The sequence below is a fragment of the Coregonus clupeaformis genome, unplaced genomic scaffold (genome assembly GCF_020615455.1).
Source record: "Coregonus clupeaformis isolate EN_2021a unplaced genomic scaffold, ASM2061545v1 scaf1676, whole genome shotgun sequence".
NCBI lineage: Eukaryota > Metazoa > Chordata > Actinopteri > Salmoniformes > Salmonidae > Coregonus > Coregonus clupeaformis.
The window spans coordinates 1,247-17,597 of record NW_025535130.1 but is presented as its reverse complement, the minus strand read 5'-3'; the positions used below and the strand labels follow the sequence as shown (position 1 = coordinate 17,597).

General features: G+C 46.6%; 2 protein-coding genes and 1 non-coding gene across 3 annotated transcripts; all 3 read left to right on the top strand.

The window, feature by feature from the left end:
- The first annotated feature begins 106 nt into the window (after positions 1-106).
- On the top strand, positions 107-6,406 carry LOC123487355 (T-complex protein 1 subunit delta). The gene is made up of 13 exons (XM_045218587.1): positions 107-397; positions 916-968; positions 1,075-1,164; positions 1,401-1,509; positions 1,700-1,964; positions 2,715-2,847; positions 3,049-3,188; positions 3,433-3,529; positions 3,632-3,742; positions 4,135-4,265; positions 5,267-5,501; positions 5,938-6,051; positions 6,225-6,406. Exons 1-13 carry the CDS (start codon positions 274-276, stop codon positions 6,237-6,239), a joined length of 1,617 nt encoding a protein of 538 aa, XP_045074522.1. The 5' UTR covers positions 107-273; the 3' UTR covers positions 6,240-6,406.
- Positions 5,621-5,749, top strand: LOC123487356. Its single transcript, XR_006659742.1, has one exon. It is a non-coding gene; the product is annotated as a small nucleolar RNA SNORA3/SNORA45 family (small nucleolar RNA).
- A 4,720-nt stretch (positions 6,407-11,126) lies between the features above and the next one.
- LOC121532545 (protein FAM161A) lies at positions 11,127-15,833 on the top strand (the record flags this gene model as incomplete). Its single annotated transcript, XM_045218584.1, has 6 exons — positions 11,127-11,285; positions 12,756-13,024; positions 13,190-14,428; positions 14,750-14,917; positions 15,389-15,488; positions 15,676-15,833. Coding segments are annotated over exons 1-6 (2,093 nt in total), but the record flags the coding sequence as incomplete, so codon positions are not given.
- Positions 15,834-16,351: the final 518 nt, after the last annotated feature.

Genomic DNA, 16,351 nt, shown 5'->3' with positions numbered 1-16,351 from the left:
TCGATGCGCACAGTGCTCTACTAGCCCAAATATAACCCCGCATGGCAAATCGTCAGGCAGCTAAAGACGTCATATCAAGGCGCCGTCGAAATTGACAGGAGGGTCCTTTTTCTACAAGAGTCGTAACCGGTGGCTCTGGAAGGTTCTGGATGAAGCAGGAGATAAATCAGAATCTGAACCCATCTGAAGCCAAGCAGCCCCTTCCGTGTCTTGGGGTACATCTGTCCCCATCAAAAGTATTTTAGTAACATATTCCGACGGAAATAAGTAAGGATGCCTGAAGCAATGGCTGCACCGAAGATGCTGAGTGGTGGGATGAAAAACAAAGGACGTGGGGCATATGTGGACCGTGACAAGCCAGCACAGATTCGGTTCAGTAACATCTCCGCAGGAAAGGGTAAACTACAAATACAGAATTCGTATTTCATTGTTGGACGAATAAATAACTACCCCTAACGGTTGTGTTTGCCCCAGACAGTTGTCATACCATCAGCTGCTGCGACGACACTCCCTTTGCTAATGAATGAATGAATGCTACTGCTGGTTCAGTCTGGGCAGGGCAACCGTTAGCCACAAGTTGGTACCTAGTTAGTTAGAATCTGTTATAGAGCAAATCATTGTTCTTTACACCCTTCGTGCAGCCCCAAACACTGTGACTGGCATTAGTGCGCTATCTAGCAATCAGTGGCCAGATGATCGTCATTATTGTACCCTAGCGTTGTGAGGACCAACAATTGACAAAATGAACTGTACTGATGTCATGAGCATCCATTTATGTACTCTTTAACCAATATAATATTTTGGGGTCTTGTCCCCCTCAGTAGTCAAGCAGTAAACATTGTCCATAAAAGGTACCCTAATGTTAGAGGGGCGGGTCTTCTTTGTGGAAGTAACATATTTTTTTTTGTTTGACAGCTGTTGCTGAATGCATCAGAACCAGCCTTGGCCCTAAGGGCATGGACAAAATGGTAATTAAGTGTAACCATTTACATCAACATCTGTCTTGACTTCTCTTCACCATCTCTCAAGGTTTGGTCATTTGTCTGTAACTAAAAGAGGAATTGATTCTTACAGATTCAGGATGGGAAGGGTGATGTGACCATCACCAACGACGGGGCCACCATCCTGAAACAGATGCAGGTGCTGCACCCTGCAGCCAAGATGGTAAGGTTCAAGAGAAAGGAGCTGGGGATATGTTCCCAAGTTTCTGCACTGTCATCTACAATTGTTGTGGCCCTTTGTTGAAATTTTGAATTACTGCTCTAACATCTGGCAAGGCACTGTCATTTGAGCTATAATTCAAAGCATCTTTGGTAACTTTCCTCTCTAGCTTCTATGTCCCTTTGAGAGATCACCAATATCAGGAGTTTGACGCTATGTTTTGCCTGTTTGTCTTTCAGATGGTGGAGCTGTCCAAAGCCCAGGATATTGAGGCTGGTGACGGCACAACCTCGGTGGTGGTGATTGCTGGTGCCCTGCTTGATGCATGCGGCAAGTTGCTTCAGAAGGGTAAGTGACGTGGAACCAATTGCATAGTTATCAAAAGGGCAAACCCGGCACCGTTGACACTCTCCAGGACCAGGCTTGCTGACCACTGGTTTACACTATAAACTCCTAGACCAGAATCTGTTCTAATCTAACAGAGTCCCTGCATCCTAAAGCTTTAATACTAACTGCCTGTCCTCTTCTTCTCCACCAGGTATCCACCCCACCACTATCTCGGAGTCGTTCCAGAAGGCGGTGGACAAGGGCGTGGAGGTGCTGACGGCCATGAGCCAGCCGGTGCTGCTGAGCGACCGTGAGACACTGCTGAACAGCGCCACCACCTCGCTGTGCTCCAAGGTAGTGTCGCAGTACTCCAGCCTGCTAGCACCGATGAGCGTGGACGCCGTGATGCGCGTCATCGACCCAGCCACCGCCACCGGCGTGGACCTGCACGATATCCACATTGTCAAGAAGCTGGGGTGAGGAGGGAGGGGAAGGGTGGTGGGTCCAGATTATGTGTTCACTACTGTAAATTGTTCTGGATAAGAGCGTCTGCTAAATGACTAAAATGTAAGTGTTAAATTAGGATTACAAACAGGGTTGTTTGCAGGATTGACTTCTGGGTCATGTTCATTAGGGCACGCAACAGGAAATGTTAAAACGTTTTACTACGGAACATTTTCTTATTGGAAAAGTCCAGGTAGTCCCTCCCTTTAGCAGTTCCTTTTCTGCCAGTTGGTGCCTAATGAACATGATCCAGCAGTATACCATAGGCTACTAATGTAGGATCAGTGTGATACCATACCTTTCCTAAAGCTTCTGACAGCTGCCAACAGTTGAAAGTCAGTTTGGATAGGCACATTTTCACTCCCCAGTTCTCTCTCTGTGGGGACGTGGACATGTCTGATGTGCCAGATCAATCTCAGGCGGTCAATTAGCAGAATGGCTCCACTTTGCTTTCCCTGCCAGTCACCTTCTGACAATGTATCACAACAAAAACATAATTGTGTAACCAGCAACAAATCAAAACTAATGTCCTACTTGAGTGTTTATCAATGGCTTGCGCATGGCTAGACAAATGAAACTGATCTCAATCGACAATGCAAATGATTGCACTTTTTCGTTAATGATTTTGCCTTGGTCCAAGAGCCTTTGTTTGGAATCAGCCAGGTAGACACTGCTGCCCCTGATTTTCCGCCCATAATAATGATCTGTGTGTTTCTCTGCAGTGGGACCATTGATGACTGTGAGCTGGTGGACGGCCTGGTGCTGACCCAGAAGGTGGTCAACTCCAGCGTGTCCCGTGTGGAGAAGGCCAAGATCGCCCTCATCCAGTTCTGCTTGTCCCCGCCCAAAACCGACGTAAGACCATCAGAATCGCTAACTGTTTATGTCTCGGTGAAATTGACTTCCATGTACGTCAGTCAGTGTTCTTGATGTTATGGTGGACTACTGTAGCATTTTATGTTACCCTCAATCATTTAATTTTCTTACAATTGTTTTGTTGTTATTTTGTCTCTCCATATGTGTTTATTTGTGGTCCCTCTCGCGTGTTGTATCCAGATGGACAACCAGATAGTGGTGTCGGACTATGCCCAGATGGACCGCGTGCTGCGCGAGGAGCGCGCCTACATCCTTAACCTGGTCAAACAGATCAAGAAGGCGGGCTGCAATGTCCTGCTCATCCAGAAGTCCATCCTCAGGTAACACCCAATGCATTACTGTCACATCACCGTAACGTAATCAGTTCACTTTGGCCAATCGCCCACACAATATCTAGAAATGTATTTGTGAGAGTAATCAATAGAAGGGCAAGTATTGGCACTGTTACCATGTGTTCATCTGTATATTAGACTCTTCCCATAGGTGGACCTCTGTCTGCATCTCTATTTATGGATGACGTGAAGAGGTAGACATGGTTAAATGATAGTCCCACACTTCTTTCAGAGATGCTCTGAGCGATCTGGCCCTCCACTTCCTGAACAAGATGAAGATCATGGTGGTCAAGGAGATCGAGAGGGAGGACATTGAATTCATCTGCAAGGTAAAATAACATTCTATTGGTCTTGACTTTGTAGATCATGTTCTGCAACAGCCAAATGCTGACTGTTGAAGCTGAACTAACCTTGCCCCCCCCCCCCTACAGACCATTGGCACCAAGCCCATCGCCCACATTGATCAGTTCCTTCCAGAGATGATGGGCACCGCCGAGCTGGCAGAGGAAGTCAGCCTGGATGGCTCTGGCAAGCTGGTCAAGGTATGCTAATTCACTTCAACTAATCTCAGCCTGGCTCAATTAATCTCTCCAAGGCTTGGCTACGGGACTGCTTTCTTGCTTCCATCACAACTATGCGTGTGGCGAAAAGACTCGTCAAAATACCCATGTTTTATCCTAATGATAATACCCTTGTGTTATTTGTTAAATGGTAATTGAAAACAGTGACGATTTTAGGGATTGCATGTAGCCTATGTGTATTCCAACCTCCATAAATGAAATTGTGAAAGTTCTTTGCTGTAAATGTTTGTTGTAATATCAATTTGAATGTTTTAGAAAAGCTTATTCTAAGATAACATTGGCATGTGTCTGATCTCCATTTCCCATTGAAAGTGAATTCATGCTGTTTCTCTCTGGCCTGTTCCTCTCCATAGATCACAGGCTGCACCAGCCCCGGTAAGACGGTGAGCATCGTGGTGCGCGGCTCCAACAAGCTGGTGATCGAGGAGGCGGAGCGCTCCATCCACGACGCTCTGTGTGTCATCCGCTGCCTGGTGAAGAAGAGGTACGGTACTGCAGCCATTCTGGTCAGCTGTCTGACCAACACTAGCCTCTGTAGACGCATGCAGTGATAGATGTGTAATAATTACATAGAAAAGTAAGCACCAATCCCTCTAAGCTTTGCCCACTCGTGGCTGTCCGTGTCACAAGTGGCCATTTCTGGGGGACAGAGCAACCCTCTCTTCAACCTGGGTCAGGGGCTTCACCGCTGGCTCTGGACCTGTTGAGAGGAACACACTCCTCTGAAGGACTACAACTACACCTAAAATGGCTGTGAAGGATGTGCACTTTGTCCTTTTAATGTGCTTAACAGATCTTGTGATCAATCCCAATTGACCTTGACACCAACCATTTGATATTTCCGTTTTGATATCATCCAGTTTTGTCAGATCTAAAACGCCCTCTTTTATAACAGAAGAAAGAGGGAAAAGAAGTGGGTACCAAAGTATCTAAGTAAATACCAGCTAACCAGTCATTTGCTATAAACCATTTTCTATGCATTCAATAAATTCCTTGTTTGGTTAACTTATCTATATCAGTGGGGTGCGTCTCAATCCCCGTATCCTTCACTCAATCTGCACTGATCTGAAAATGTAGAACTAGAGCTAGGACGATAAACCGAAAATTATCTATACCGACCACTTATCGTGGGCATTTTGTGGATATCGTTTATTATAAGTAGCCTATACTAGAGAAATGTGAAGTTTGACATAAAAAAAAGTTTGCTAATATGGGTGACTGTAAATAGGACAATTGATAGCTACATTTAAACTATTCGTTTTTAAAGGGGTAATACAAACTGTGGTTCACATTCATGTTGTAAATTTATTGTTCGCATATTAATAAAATCAATTTATTGCAATATGGATTTATGTTCCTATTGATCAGCTCTACCACATCCTATTTGATATTTGCTTTCATCAGTTTGTTTAACATCAGAATGGCGCAAAAGCCCATTTTGTTTAATCTCTTCACCTTGACTGATGCCTTTTCTCTTCCTCCCAGGGCTCTGATCGCCGGTGGCGGTGCCCCTGAGATCGAGCTGGCCCTGCGTCTGGCTGAGTACTCCCGCACGCTGCCAGGCATGGAGGCGTACTGCGTGAGGGCCTACGCAGACGCCCTGGAGGTGGTGCCGTCCACACTGGCCGAGAACGCCGGCCTCAACCCCATCTCCACTGTCACAGAGCTCCGCAATAGGCACGCCCAAGGCGAGAAGACTGCCGGGATCAACGTCCGCAAGGTACAGCCCTGCCACGCTCTCCTGAATTCTGTTTGATTTTATGCTTATTTTCACCCTGCCGTAGTTGGTTCTCAGGATGCAACGTTGAACATTCAGATTTAGAACAAATGTGATTGTCTCGTGAGGCTAGAGTCTCGCCTTGACGACACCTCATTGTCCTGGTGTACTAGAGTGCTCACAGTAAACGTATTTGCCTAGTCATTGACTAGTCCCTTGTGGGCCAGCCAATCACCAGCTCGGATACAGAACCTCCATTTTGACAGTTTTTGTCATTTAAGATTTACATTACTACAGTTGCGTACTAGATATGTGATTGTCTATCATGTAGAATAGGGAATTGACTCGTCTCCACTCAATACATCTATCTGCAACATTGTAAATGTTTCACCCCTGGTTAAACACCCTGGAGGTAACCATCTCCCCATTCCTCTCTCAGGGCGGTATCTCCAACATTCTGGAGGAGCTGGTGGTGCAGCCTCTGCTGGTGTCTGTCAGTGCTCTGACCCTCGCCACCGAGACGGTCCGCAGCATCCTCAAGATTGACGATGTGGTAAGAGACCAGACCACCCTATGGTGTCACTAGTGGAGTTCTGCCATCTCATTCACCTGCATTATGTCTTGTATGCCCATTTTAGTATGGCACAACACTATATAAATTGAAAGCTCCCGCTTCACTTCAACTGTGTCCTTGTAAGGTAATACGTATTTCCCCTTGTCTTGCAGGTGAACACCCGATAAGGAGATTTGTCAATGTAGCAAGAACCCAACCTGTGTTACTGCACCTGCTTGTGCCACAAGGAGTCATAGGACTGGCTGCTTGCTAAGACCCGTATGTCCAGAAGTCCTCTGTAGTTGATGCGTTCTGTAATTTAATAAATGTTACTTCTTTTTTTTTTGACACTCCATGTCTTGTCTTTGTGCCTTTTGTTTACTTCTTCCTTGGGCTCCCTCAGTGACTGACCCCACTGACAAGCAGTTAATCTTTAAATCTCAGGCTAGTGTCATGACACTAACGGCATGGTGTTAACGACAGGTGGTATTGGCAGTCAACTGTCAACCCTGGTTTGGGTAGATAAGATATCACCGTGAACCATTTACATCATTTAGCAGACGCTCTTATCCAGAGCGACTTACAAATTGGTGCATTCAACTTATGATAGCCAGTGGGACAAGCACTTTATTTTTTTTATTATTTTTTTTATTGTGGGGGAAGAAGGTTTACTTTATACTATTCCAGGTATTCCTTAAAGAGGTAGGGTTTCAAGTGTCTCCGGAAGGTGGTCAGTGACTCTGCTGTCGTGGGGGAGCTTGTTCCACCATTGGGGTGCCAGAGCAGCGAATAGCTTTGACTGGGCTGAGCGGGAACTGTGCTTCCGTAGGGGAGCTAGCAGGCCAGAGGTAGTGCACTTGTTTGGGTGTAGGGTCTGATCAGAGCCTGAAGGTAAGGAGGTGCCGTTCCCCTCACAGCTCCGTAGGCAAGCACCATGGTCTTGTAGTAGATGCGAGCCTCAACTGGAAGCCAGTGGCGTGTGCGGAGGAGCGGGGTGACATGAGAGAACTTGGGTAGGTTGAACACCAGACGGGCTGCAGCGTTCTGGATAAATTGTAGGGATTTAATGGCACAGGCAGGGAGCCCAGCCAACAGCGAGTTGCAGTAATCCAGACGGGAGATGACAAGTGCCTGGATTAGGACCTGTGCCGCTTCCTGTGTAAGGTAGGGTCGTACTCTGCGAATGTTGTAGAGCATGAACCTACAGGATCGGGTCACTGCTTTGATGTTAGCGGAGAACGACAGGGTGTTGTCCAGGGTCACGCCAAGGTTCTTTGCACTCTGGGAGGAGGATACAATGGAATTGTCAACCGTGATGGCGTGATCATAGAGTGGGCAGTCCTTCCCCGGGAGGAAGAGCAGCTCCATCTTGCCAAGGTTCAGCTTGAGGTGGTGATCTGACATCCACACTGATATGTCTGCCAGACATGCAGAGATGCGATTCGCCACCTGGTTATCAGAAGAGGGAAAGGAGAAAATGAATTGTCGTCTGCGTAGCAATGATAGGAGAGACCATGTGAGGATATGACCGAGCCAAGTGACTTGGTGTATAGAGAGAATAGGAGAGGGCCTAGAACTGAGCCCTGGGGGACATCAGTGGTGAGAGCACGTGGTGCGGATACAGATTCTCGCCACGCCACCTGGTAGGAGCGACCTGTTAGGACGCAATCCAAGAGTGAGCAGCGCCGGAGATGCCCAACTCGGAGAGGAGGATCTGATGGTTCACAGTATCAAAGGCAGCGGATAGGTCTAGAAGGATAAGAGCAGAGGAGAGCCTCCGTGACACAGAGAAGAGCAGTCTCAGTTGAATGACCAGTCTTGAAACCTGACTGGTTTGGATCAAGAAGGTCATTCTGAGAGAGATAGCAGGAGAGTTGGCTAGAGACGGCACGCTCAAGAGTTTTGGAGAGAAAAGAAAGAAGGGATACTGGTCTGTAGCTGTTGACATCGGAGGGATCGAGTGTAGGATTTTTGAGGAGGGGTGCAACTCTCGCTCTCTTGAAGACGGAAGGGACATGGCCAGCGGTCAAGGATGAGTTGATGAGCGAGGTGAGGTAAGGGAGAAGGTTTCCGGAAATGGTCTGGAGAAGAGGGGAGGGGATAGGGTCAAGCGGGCAGGTTGTTGGGTGGCCGGCCGTCACAAGTCGCAAGATTTCATCTGGAAAGAGAGGGGAGAAAAGTCAAAGCGTAGGGTAGGGCAGTGTGAGCAGGGTGTCATTTGACTTAATAAATGAGGATCGGATGTCGTCAACCTTTTCAAAATGGTTGACGAAGTCATCCACATAGAGGGAGGAGGAGGAGGATTCAGCAGGGAGGAGAAGGTGGCAAAGAGCTTCCTAGGGTTAGAGGCAGAGGCTTGAAATTTAGAGTGGTAGAAAGTGGCTTTAGCAGCGGAAACAGAGGAAGAGAATGTAGAGAGGAGGGAGTCTAGTTTTCCTCCATTTACGCTCGGCTGCCCGGAGCCCTCTTCTGTGAGCTCGCAATGAGTCGTCAAGCCACAGAGCAGGAGGGGAGGACCGAGCCGGCCGGGAGGATAGGGGACATAGAAAGTTAAAAGATGCAGAAAGGGAGGAGAGGAGGGTTGAGGAGGCAGAATCAGGAGATCGGAGGGAGAAGGATTTAGCAGAGGGAAGAGATGATAGAGGAGAGAGTAGCAGGAGAGAGAGGGCGAAGGTTGCGACGGCACATTGCCATCAGAGTAGGGGCAGAGTGAGTAGTGTTGGAGGAGAGCGAGAGAGAAAAGGATACAAAGTAGTGGTCGGAGACTTGGAGGGGAGTTGCAGTGAGATTAGTAGAAGAACAGCATCTAGTAAAGATGAGGTCAAGCTTATTGCCTGCCTTGTGAGTAGGGGAGGACAGTGAGAGGGTGAGATCAAAAGAGGAAAGGAGTGGAACGAAGGAGGCAGAGAGAAATGAGTCGAAGGCAGACGTAGGGAGGTTAAAGTCACCCAGAACTGTGTGGGGTGAGCCATCCTCAGGAAAGGAACTTATCAAGGCGTCAAGCTCATTGATGAACTCTCTAAGGGAACAGGGATAGACAGACACATAGTTGACAGGCTACAGAAAAAGGCTACAATAATGCAAAGGAGATCGGAATGAAATGAACTAAACATCTGGGAAAGCGAGAGAGCGGGGCCTCCCTCACTTACGTTTCACTGAAACACTCAAATATAACTTTCCCAACTTCCACTTTAGAAATTATAATTGTTGTAAACTACAGCGGTTCAATGTTTTCTAGGAATAGACTCTAACTTAGTTTATTCAGCTAGCTAACGTGGGACAGTATTCCTCAGTGAAAACCGTCCAGGGCACCGAATCCTATGACGCCATAGCAACTAGCATGCCAGCCTCCAATAACACGGTTTAGCACCAATACTCGGTTACAACAAACCACCAGTGTGTTAACACGCCAAACAGATCATTTGTGTCCGTGTCTAACATTGTGTAAAGTTTTGGGTTAGTTTTGACAGTTTGAGTGAGTACTTCGTCAACTTATTCAGCCAGTTAGTTAGCTAGAATAGTTAGCATACTAGCTAGCCATTGCTCTCTGCCAACGAACCAACCCCTCCTCCCACGGCACGAAACACAGGGAGAGCCAAGCTAACGTTAACTAGTCACCCATGTCCCGAATTCCCTTGAACGACTCTGGTTACCAGTTTGTAAAAACAAAACAAAAATAAATGTAGGTTATAATTTACCCTTAGTAGCTACTGTTAGCCAGTTAAGTACATAAATCAATCTGTGGGTCATGCGCTCAACCTTAGTTTATTTTATGCCTATAAAAACCTTAGACTGAAAGTTATCAATTTAGAAATTGAATAAAGTGTTAGGATTAAGAAATGCCATGTTTTTGGCATGAATAATCTGGTGGGGAAATTACGGGAGCATTTTAAAGCTACTGCTAAAACTTGAATGTTGCATGTATACTGAACAAAAGTATAAATGCAACAATTTCAAAAGATTTGAGTGAGTTAGTTCATATAAGGAAATCAGTCAATTGAAATAAATTAACTAGCTAATTATGGAATGTTGTCCCACACCTCTTCAATGGCTGTGCGAAGTTGATGGATATTGGCGGGAACTGGAATACGCTGTCGATCCAGAGCATCCCAAACATGCTCAATGGGTGACATGTCTGGTGAGTATGCAGGCCATGGAAGAACTGGAACATTTTCCGCTTCCAAAAATTGTGTACAGATCCTTTTGACATGGGGCTGTGCATTAACATGCTCAAATATGAGGTGATGGTGGCGGATGAAAGGCACGACAATGGGCCTCTAGGATCTCTTCACGGTATCTGTGCATTCAAATTGCCATCTGTAAAATGTAATTGTGTTCATTGTCCATAGCTTATGCCTGCCCATACCATAACCCCACCGGCACTCTGTTCACAACGTTGACGTCAGCAAACTGCTCGCCCACATGACGCCATACTCGTAGTCTGTGTTTGGACATACTGCTAAATTCTCTGTTGGAGGCGGTTTATGGCATAGAAATGAACAATACTTTCTCTGGCAACAGCTCTGGTGGACATGCAGTCAGCATGCCAGTTGCACGCTCCCTCAAAACTTGAGACATCTATGTCATTGTGTTGTGATAAAACGGCACATTTTAGAGTGGTCTTTTATTGTCCCCAACGCAAGTTGCACCTTTGTAATGATCATGCTGTTTAATCAGTTTCTTGATATGCCACACCAGTGAGGTGGATCCATTTCTTCGCAAAGGAGAAATGGTCACTAACAGGGATGTAAACAAATTTGTGCACAAAATTTGAGCGAAATAAGCTCTTTGTGCATATGGAAAATTTCTGGGAACTTTTATTTCAGCTCATTAAACATGGGACCAACACTTAATATGTTGCGTTGATATTTTTCTTCAGTGTAGTTTGAGGCAACTGGCTGGCCATGTTGGTCCGTTAACTCTTCACTTCCTGAAACAGCTAGTCACTTCCTTCACAACCACGCGACGCTGTTGCTCGGGAGAGCGCCTTCTGTGCTTTTGATAGCGTTTGCCAAGTAGTTGTAGAGTCTCTACTAAATTAAACTTTGACAAATAAAGCAGAAACAGGGGAAACAATGGCGAATGCACATCGCGCTAACGTCCTGGTTACCTCCTGTTTGAAAACGCCGGTAGACCCACACACCAAGGCTCCGTTGGCGTTGTACGAAAGGCAGCGAGCCCTTCCATATTCGTCAGCAGCTGGTCATATTCACAATAGAGACTACGAAAAAGAGGTAAAATATCGGCAGATTAGTTTTGTATTTGAAAGCTGAGCAAAACAATCAAGAAATAATCTGAAATTATTGGATGAAATACATCATACTGGTGGACAGAGGACTGGAGCACCATCCAACACTTGCCAAGATGTCATTCATCCCACTAACCAATAGATCAATGTTATACCCTCATTCATTATGTTGATCTGGAGAGGAATGGAACACCAGTTGCACATAGAAACCCTACATGTTTTTTTTCTTTTACATTCATGGTTCTAAATTCCATAATAGGCTAATTCTTTGGTCCTCCCTCATTGATCTGCTAGATGGCCTATTCATAAAACATATTGATCATACATTGCTACCGAACATCTAAGTTGATGTAAGTAGGCCTAACTTATAGCCTATACAATCCTATGACACTGGATAGTGATGTAAATTAAGTGGAGATTCCATGAATTAATATTATCTTTAATGTCAGACTTATGGTAAAGATTGGGAGAATTCAGGTCAAGCATTTACTTATGTCGGTGGATTCTCATAAAATGTATGTTGTTCTCAAATGTTACTACTGAGATTTGACTGTTTTCAGGTCAACCTGCCTCTGTGGGAGGGGATTTGACCTGCATAATTTATTACTGGCCTATTTTTGGCTTGCCTCCTTTACTAGATTACACTGATGTCACAGTGCCAGTAATCCTAAATGCTTAATTTCCTTTGGACAACATTATTTCAAATCCCATTTTGTTTTCCTCACTGGACAAGGATCTGCCCTACATCTGGGCATCTCCAAATTGTTTTTTATTTATAAAGTACATTCATTTTGATCTGGCTTGTACTGTAATCAGTAGGATGCTCGTTAGAATTGCTTGTCCAAGCTTTAGACTTATTTTCTTAATATTTGTAAATGTATGATTTGATCTCATCCATTCATCACCTGAACAAAAAATATGGAGATGGTTGGAGGCAGAGCAGCTAGTGTAACAGTTGAACACCCACTCCTTCCATTATCGCCCACCTTCTGTGCGTGACCATATGGATAGGTCATCCAAACCCACAGAGCTGGGGATAATGAGCTTAGGCCTCAAGTAGACATCTCATATTATGCTCTACTCTACACACTTCATATTAGGCCTATGCCTTAACCATCTACAATATGTCCAGTCATCAGTACTACTCTTAGATTTGTTGATGTTCTAATCTGATGTATGATGATACACTTCCATACATTTGGCATATTAACACATTGGGCCACCCCTTCAAGAAATATCTGAAAGTCATAGAAATACAGGTGAAAGGCTCTTTCTTCCTTGCAGACACAATCCTATACCCTTTGCTTCCAATAGCTTACTGACCAATAGTGTCCTTTGTAGGCTACATTTATTATTTGTATGGAATGGATTCCACAGACACATGCTCCACAATCCGTGCACAACATAAATGTTTTTTGTTGCTTCATTTTCCTCATGACTTTCTTTAACTTTTCAGCTGCAGTATGACGACTCGGGGTCTGAGTACGGTGATGGGGATGCCCCCGGGAAGGGTAGCCCCCTGATGATCAAAGACTACCGAGTGACGGGGGACCACATCGACCTGCGTGAGTTCTACTTCTCCAACGAGGAGTATTACCGCAAGCTGGAGGAGCTGAAGAGGGCCCACCTCCGCACCATGGCCGAGCTAGAGGGCATGTACCGCAAGAAGCTGGAGCTCAAAGGCGCACCACCCTCAGAAAACGTGAAGGGGGCACAGGCACACAGGTGTGTTGTTGCTCTTGCTTGGAATTTGTTGTTTTTCTTAATTAACCACCAAGATAGATAGGGTAGATTATTTCTGCTGCTGGAGGGTGTACTGTACTCAGAGTCTGCCATTTTTAACATGTCAATGAATATTCTAATGGTGCAAAGTCTTTGTTCGTTCACCAGATCGTACTTGAAGATCAGCCCCATGCCCGTGAGGCATCTGAGGAAGGCCCACTCAGCTCTGGAACTGAGGAGGGGCTCTGGGCTGTCAGACACATCTGACGAGGAAGGTGCTGTCGACAACAATGTGGAGAAGTGTCTGCAGTCTTCCCCCAAAGAGCACATCAAGAACATGTGGCAGGACTTCAAGCTGTCGCCTCGCCAGCGCCACCCGTCCACATCCTCCCTCCAGAGTCTCATTGGGGGCCACAAGAAAGGCATCAAGGGTAAGGACCGGAAGCAAGGGCGCAAAGATGTCAAACACGAGCCTTGGAAACCCAGAGTGACCGTCCCCAAGCCATTCCACATGACGCTGCGGGAGAACCAGAAGCGCCAAAAAGGTGTCAAGACACGGTCAGAGATCGAGCTGGAGAACGCAGCCCTGCGGAAGCAGCTGGAGGAGCTGACCGAGTGCCAGCACAAATTCCGCGCCAGCTCCGTGCCCGCCCACGTGCGCCTGCCCCTCTACGAGGAGCTCCACGAACGCGACGAGGCGCGGCGGGCCATGCGCGAGCGCGAGCAGCAGCGTCTGTGCTCCACCCAGCGGCCCTTCAGTTTCCTGGAACGCGAACGTCTCAAGAGGGAGCAGAGAGAGGAGCAGCTCCGCAACCTCCAGCCAATCAGCCAGGAGAGAGTCCGACCATTCAGGGCCAAGCCCGTGCCCAAGGCGGTGTACGAGGCGGCGTCGGGCGAGCAACTGAAGGAGGAGCAGCTGTACCGTGCCATCAAGATGCAGATGAGGGCCCAGGAGCTGCTCCACAGCGCCTCAATGCCCCCCAGCATGCTGGCACGCCACCTCAGCGAAAGGAAGCGGGCCAAGGATGAAGCCAGGGGGGACACCGCTGGATCCGAGGATGACAACAGCGCCCCTTACAGGCCCAAGATAAACCCGGAGGTGCCCGACTTCGACGCCAGCTACAGGAGGTTCAAGAAGCAGCTGGAGAGCCGGCGCGACGTGAAGCCTTTGACGACGTGCAAGCCGTTTCAGCTCCGGACGTCACAGATCCCCTCGCACCGCGAACGCATCCTGGCCGACATCGAGAAGGAGCAGATGAGTCCCCGGGCCAAGCGCTGGCCTTATGTCAGCACAGCTGGGCCTGTCCGCTCACACAACTCTAGCCTCTGCTCCTCCCTCTCAGGCAGTCTGGAACAGCTGCCTGCCAAAGTCACCGATGCCAGCAAAAAACGCCAAGAGGCCGTGAGGTACTACCCACATAGAATAGCAATTGGCGTCTCCTTTTTAGACCAGCTAGTCAGAGCTTCAGAAGACCTTTAGTTGCTCTTTTTGGGAATAGTTATGTTCTAAAAGTTGAAACCCTTGTCTGTTGAATCCTGTGGACTTCCTATACCCTATGGACATCCTATACACTCCCAGCTCCAAAACAAGCAAATGCCCAACCTCTTGACATTATTACCCCCCTAGTCCTACTTCTAGTGCCCTTGGCATTTATTTTCCCTTTTGACAAAGTCCTTCCTCCACCCATGCCTCCCTGTCATCGATGACTGCCTTGCCTCCTTGAATAGAAAGGTGCTTGAGCAGAGAAAGAAGGCAGAGGAAGAGGAGGAGAGATGGAGTGAGAGACAGAAGCAGAGAGTGAAGAAGCTCGCAAAGGTGGTCTCGAAGTGCGCCCAAGCCAACGACGCTCACGTGCCCCTCTCCCAGACCAACCAGTCCAAGCTCAAGCAGTTCAGGTACCCATAACATTACAATTATACTTGTAGCAACCAAGAAACTCACCCCACCTGAGACCAGTACGAGCACCCACTCCACAGCCCCCCCCCCCAACAATTGATCTATCTGATGTCTGGGTCTTTTCATATGAAAATAATGAGTGGAATTGCAAACCTAAAGACTGAACGGAACATTGCCTCAATAGTCTCAATTGTGACTCTTTTTCTAGGATATTATTTTGAATAATATGGATGGATCTCTTCATTGTTTTATAAAATACATAAAAAACATACTAGTGTGTGGATACCCTTTTGTTCCTTATCCCAATTTTAGTTTCACGTAATTGTTTAGGAATGATTTGCATATCAGTAACAGTAAGCTGCCGTTGTAAAAGTGATGTTTTTGTTGAATAGGTTAGGGTTGAGGGTTATTGTAGGACTGAGGGTTGTAGGATCACTGGGGTGAAAGGTTGCCTGTGTGTTTTCAAACAGGAAGCAGGACTTTCAGCGGAGGAAGGAGTACAAGGAAGAGATGAGGGAGATCCAGGAGAGAGTGAAGGGGAGGCCTCTGCTGTTGGAGCAGGTCGCACAGGTGAGCCTGAAACGGCCCACACACACGTGTGAGTTGTGGAGTGACATGACATGGGTTGCATTTCAGTAGTTATAAGTGGCTTCCTTTCCTCATCTCCTCACACCACTCATTCACACAATAAATATATAAACTATTTTCCCATCACTGGTCATGGTGTATGCTATTTTTCACTTCTGTCTGTTGACAGATGAATGCCAAACACGCTGCAGAGAAGCGCTACACAGACACCCTGCGAGGGTGTGGACTGAGTGAGGACTTTGTCAGTGGCAAGGTGCCCAAGTCCCAGTGGCCAGGTGGCCAAGAATCTGCATGCAGGACCTCTTTCTCCAGTGACTCCAAACAAAGGTAGACTTCTGGCTCAATGACAGTGAATGATACATTAATACTTCATTAGTCAAAATCTCTACAAAGACAATATAGTATCACATTGCAAACATGTTTTAGGCCTACTTCACCACCTGTGCTGTGGTCTTAGATCTTGTTTTCAGTATTATAGTCTTCGATGGTGATAAATAGTGAATAGACATATAATACATAACATATTTAACACAGTCGGAAAGTTCCTCATAATGTTAAGTTGCGTAATTCGAATCTGGTATCAGAACAGAATTTAACACTAAGTCACTGAATATATTCTCAGCTTTTTTATTAATATAATTAGTCAAGCGAATAAATATGGTAAATGCAATTTTCGTATATACGGGTTCACTGTAACACCTCTTTTAATACTCTGACAGAGATAGTTCCCGTTCAAATGGGGCCTGTCAGAGTAGAGGCTGAGCGTGGTTTAAACTTACTCAGCCTATCGTTGGCGCACAGGCTGGTCCCAGGCCCTTGGCGCTTCACTGTTGCCGGGCATTAGT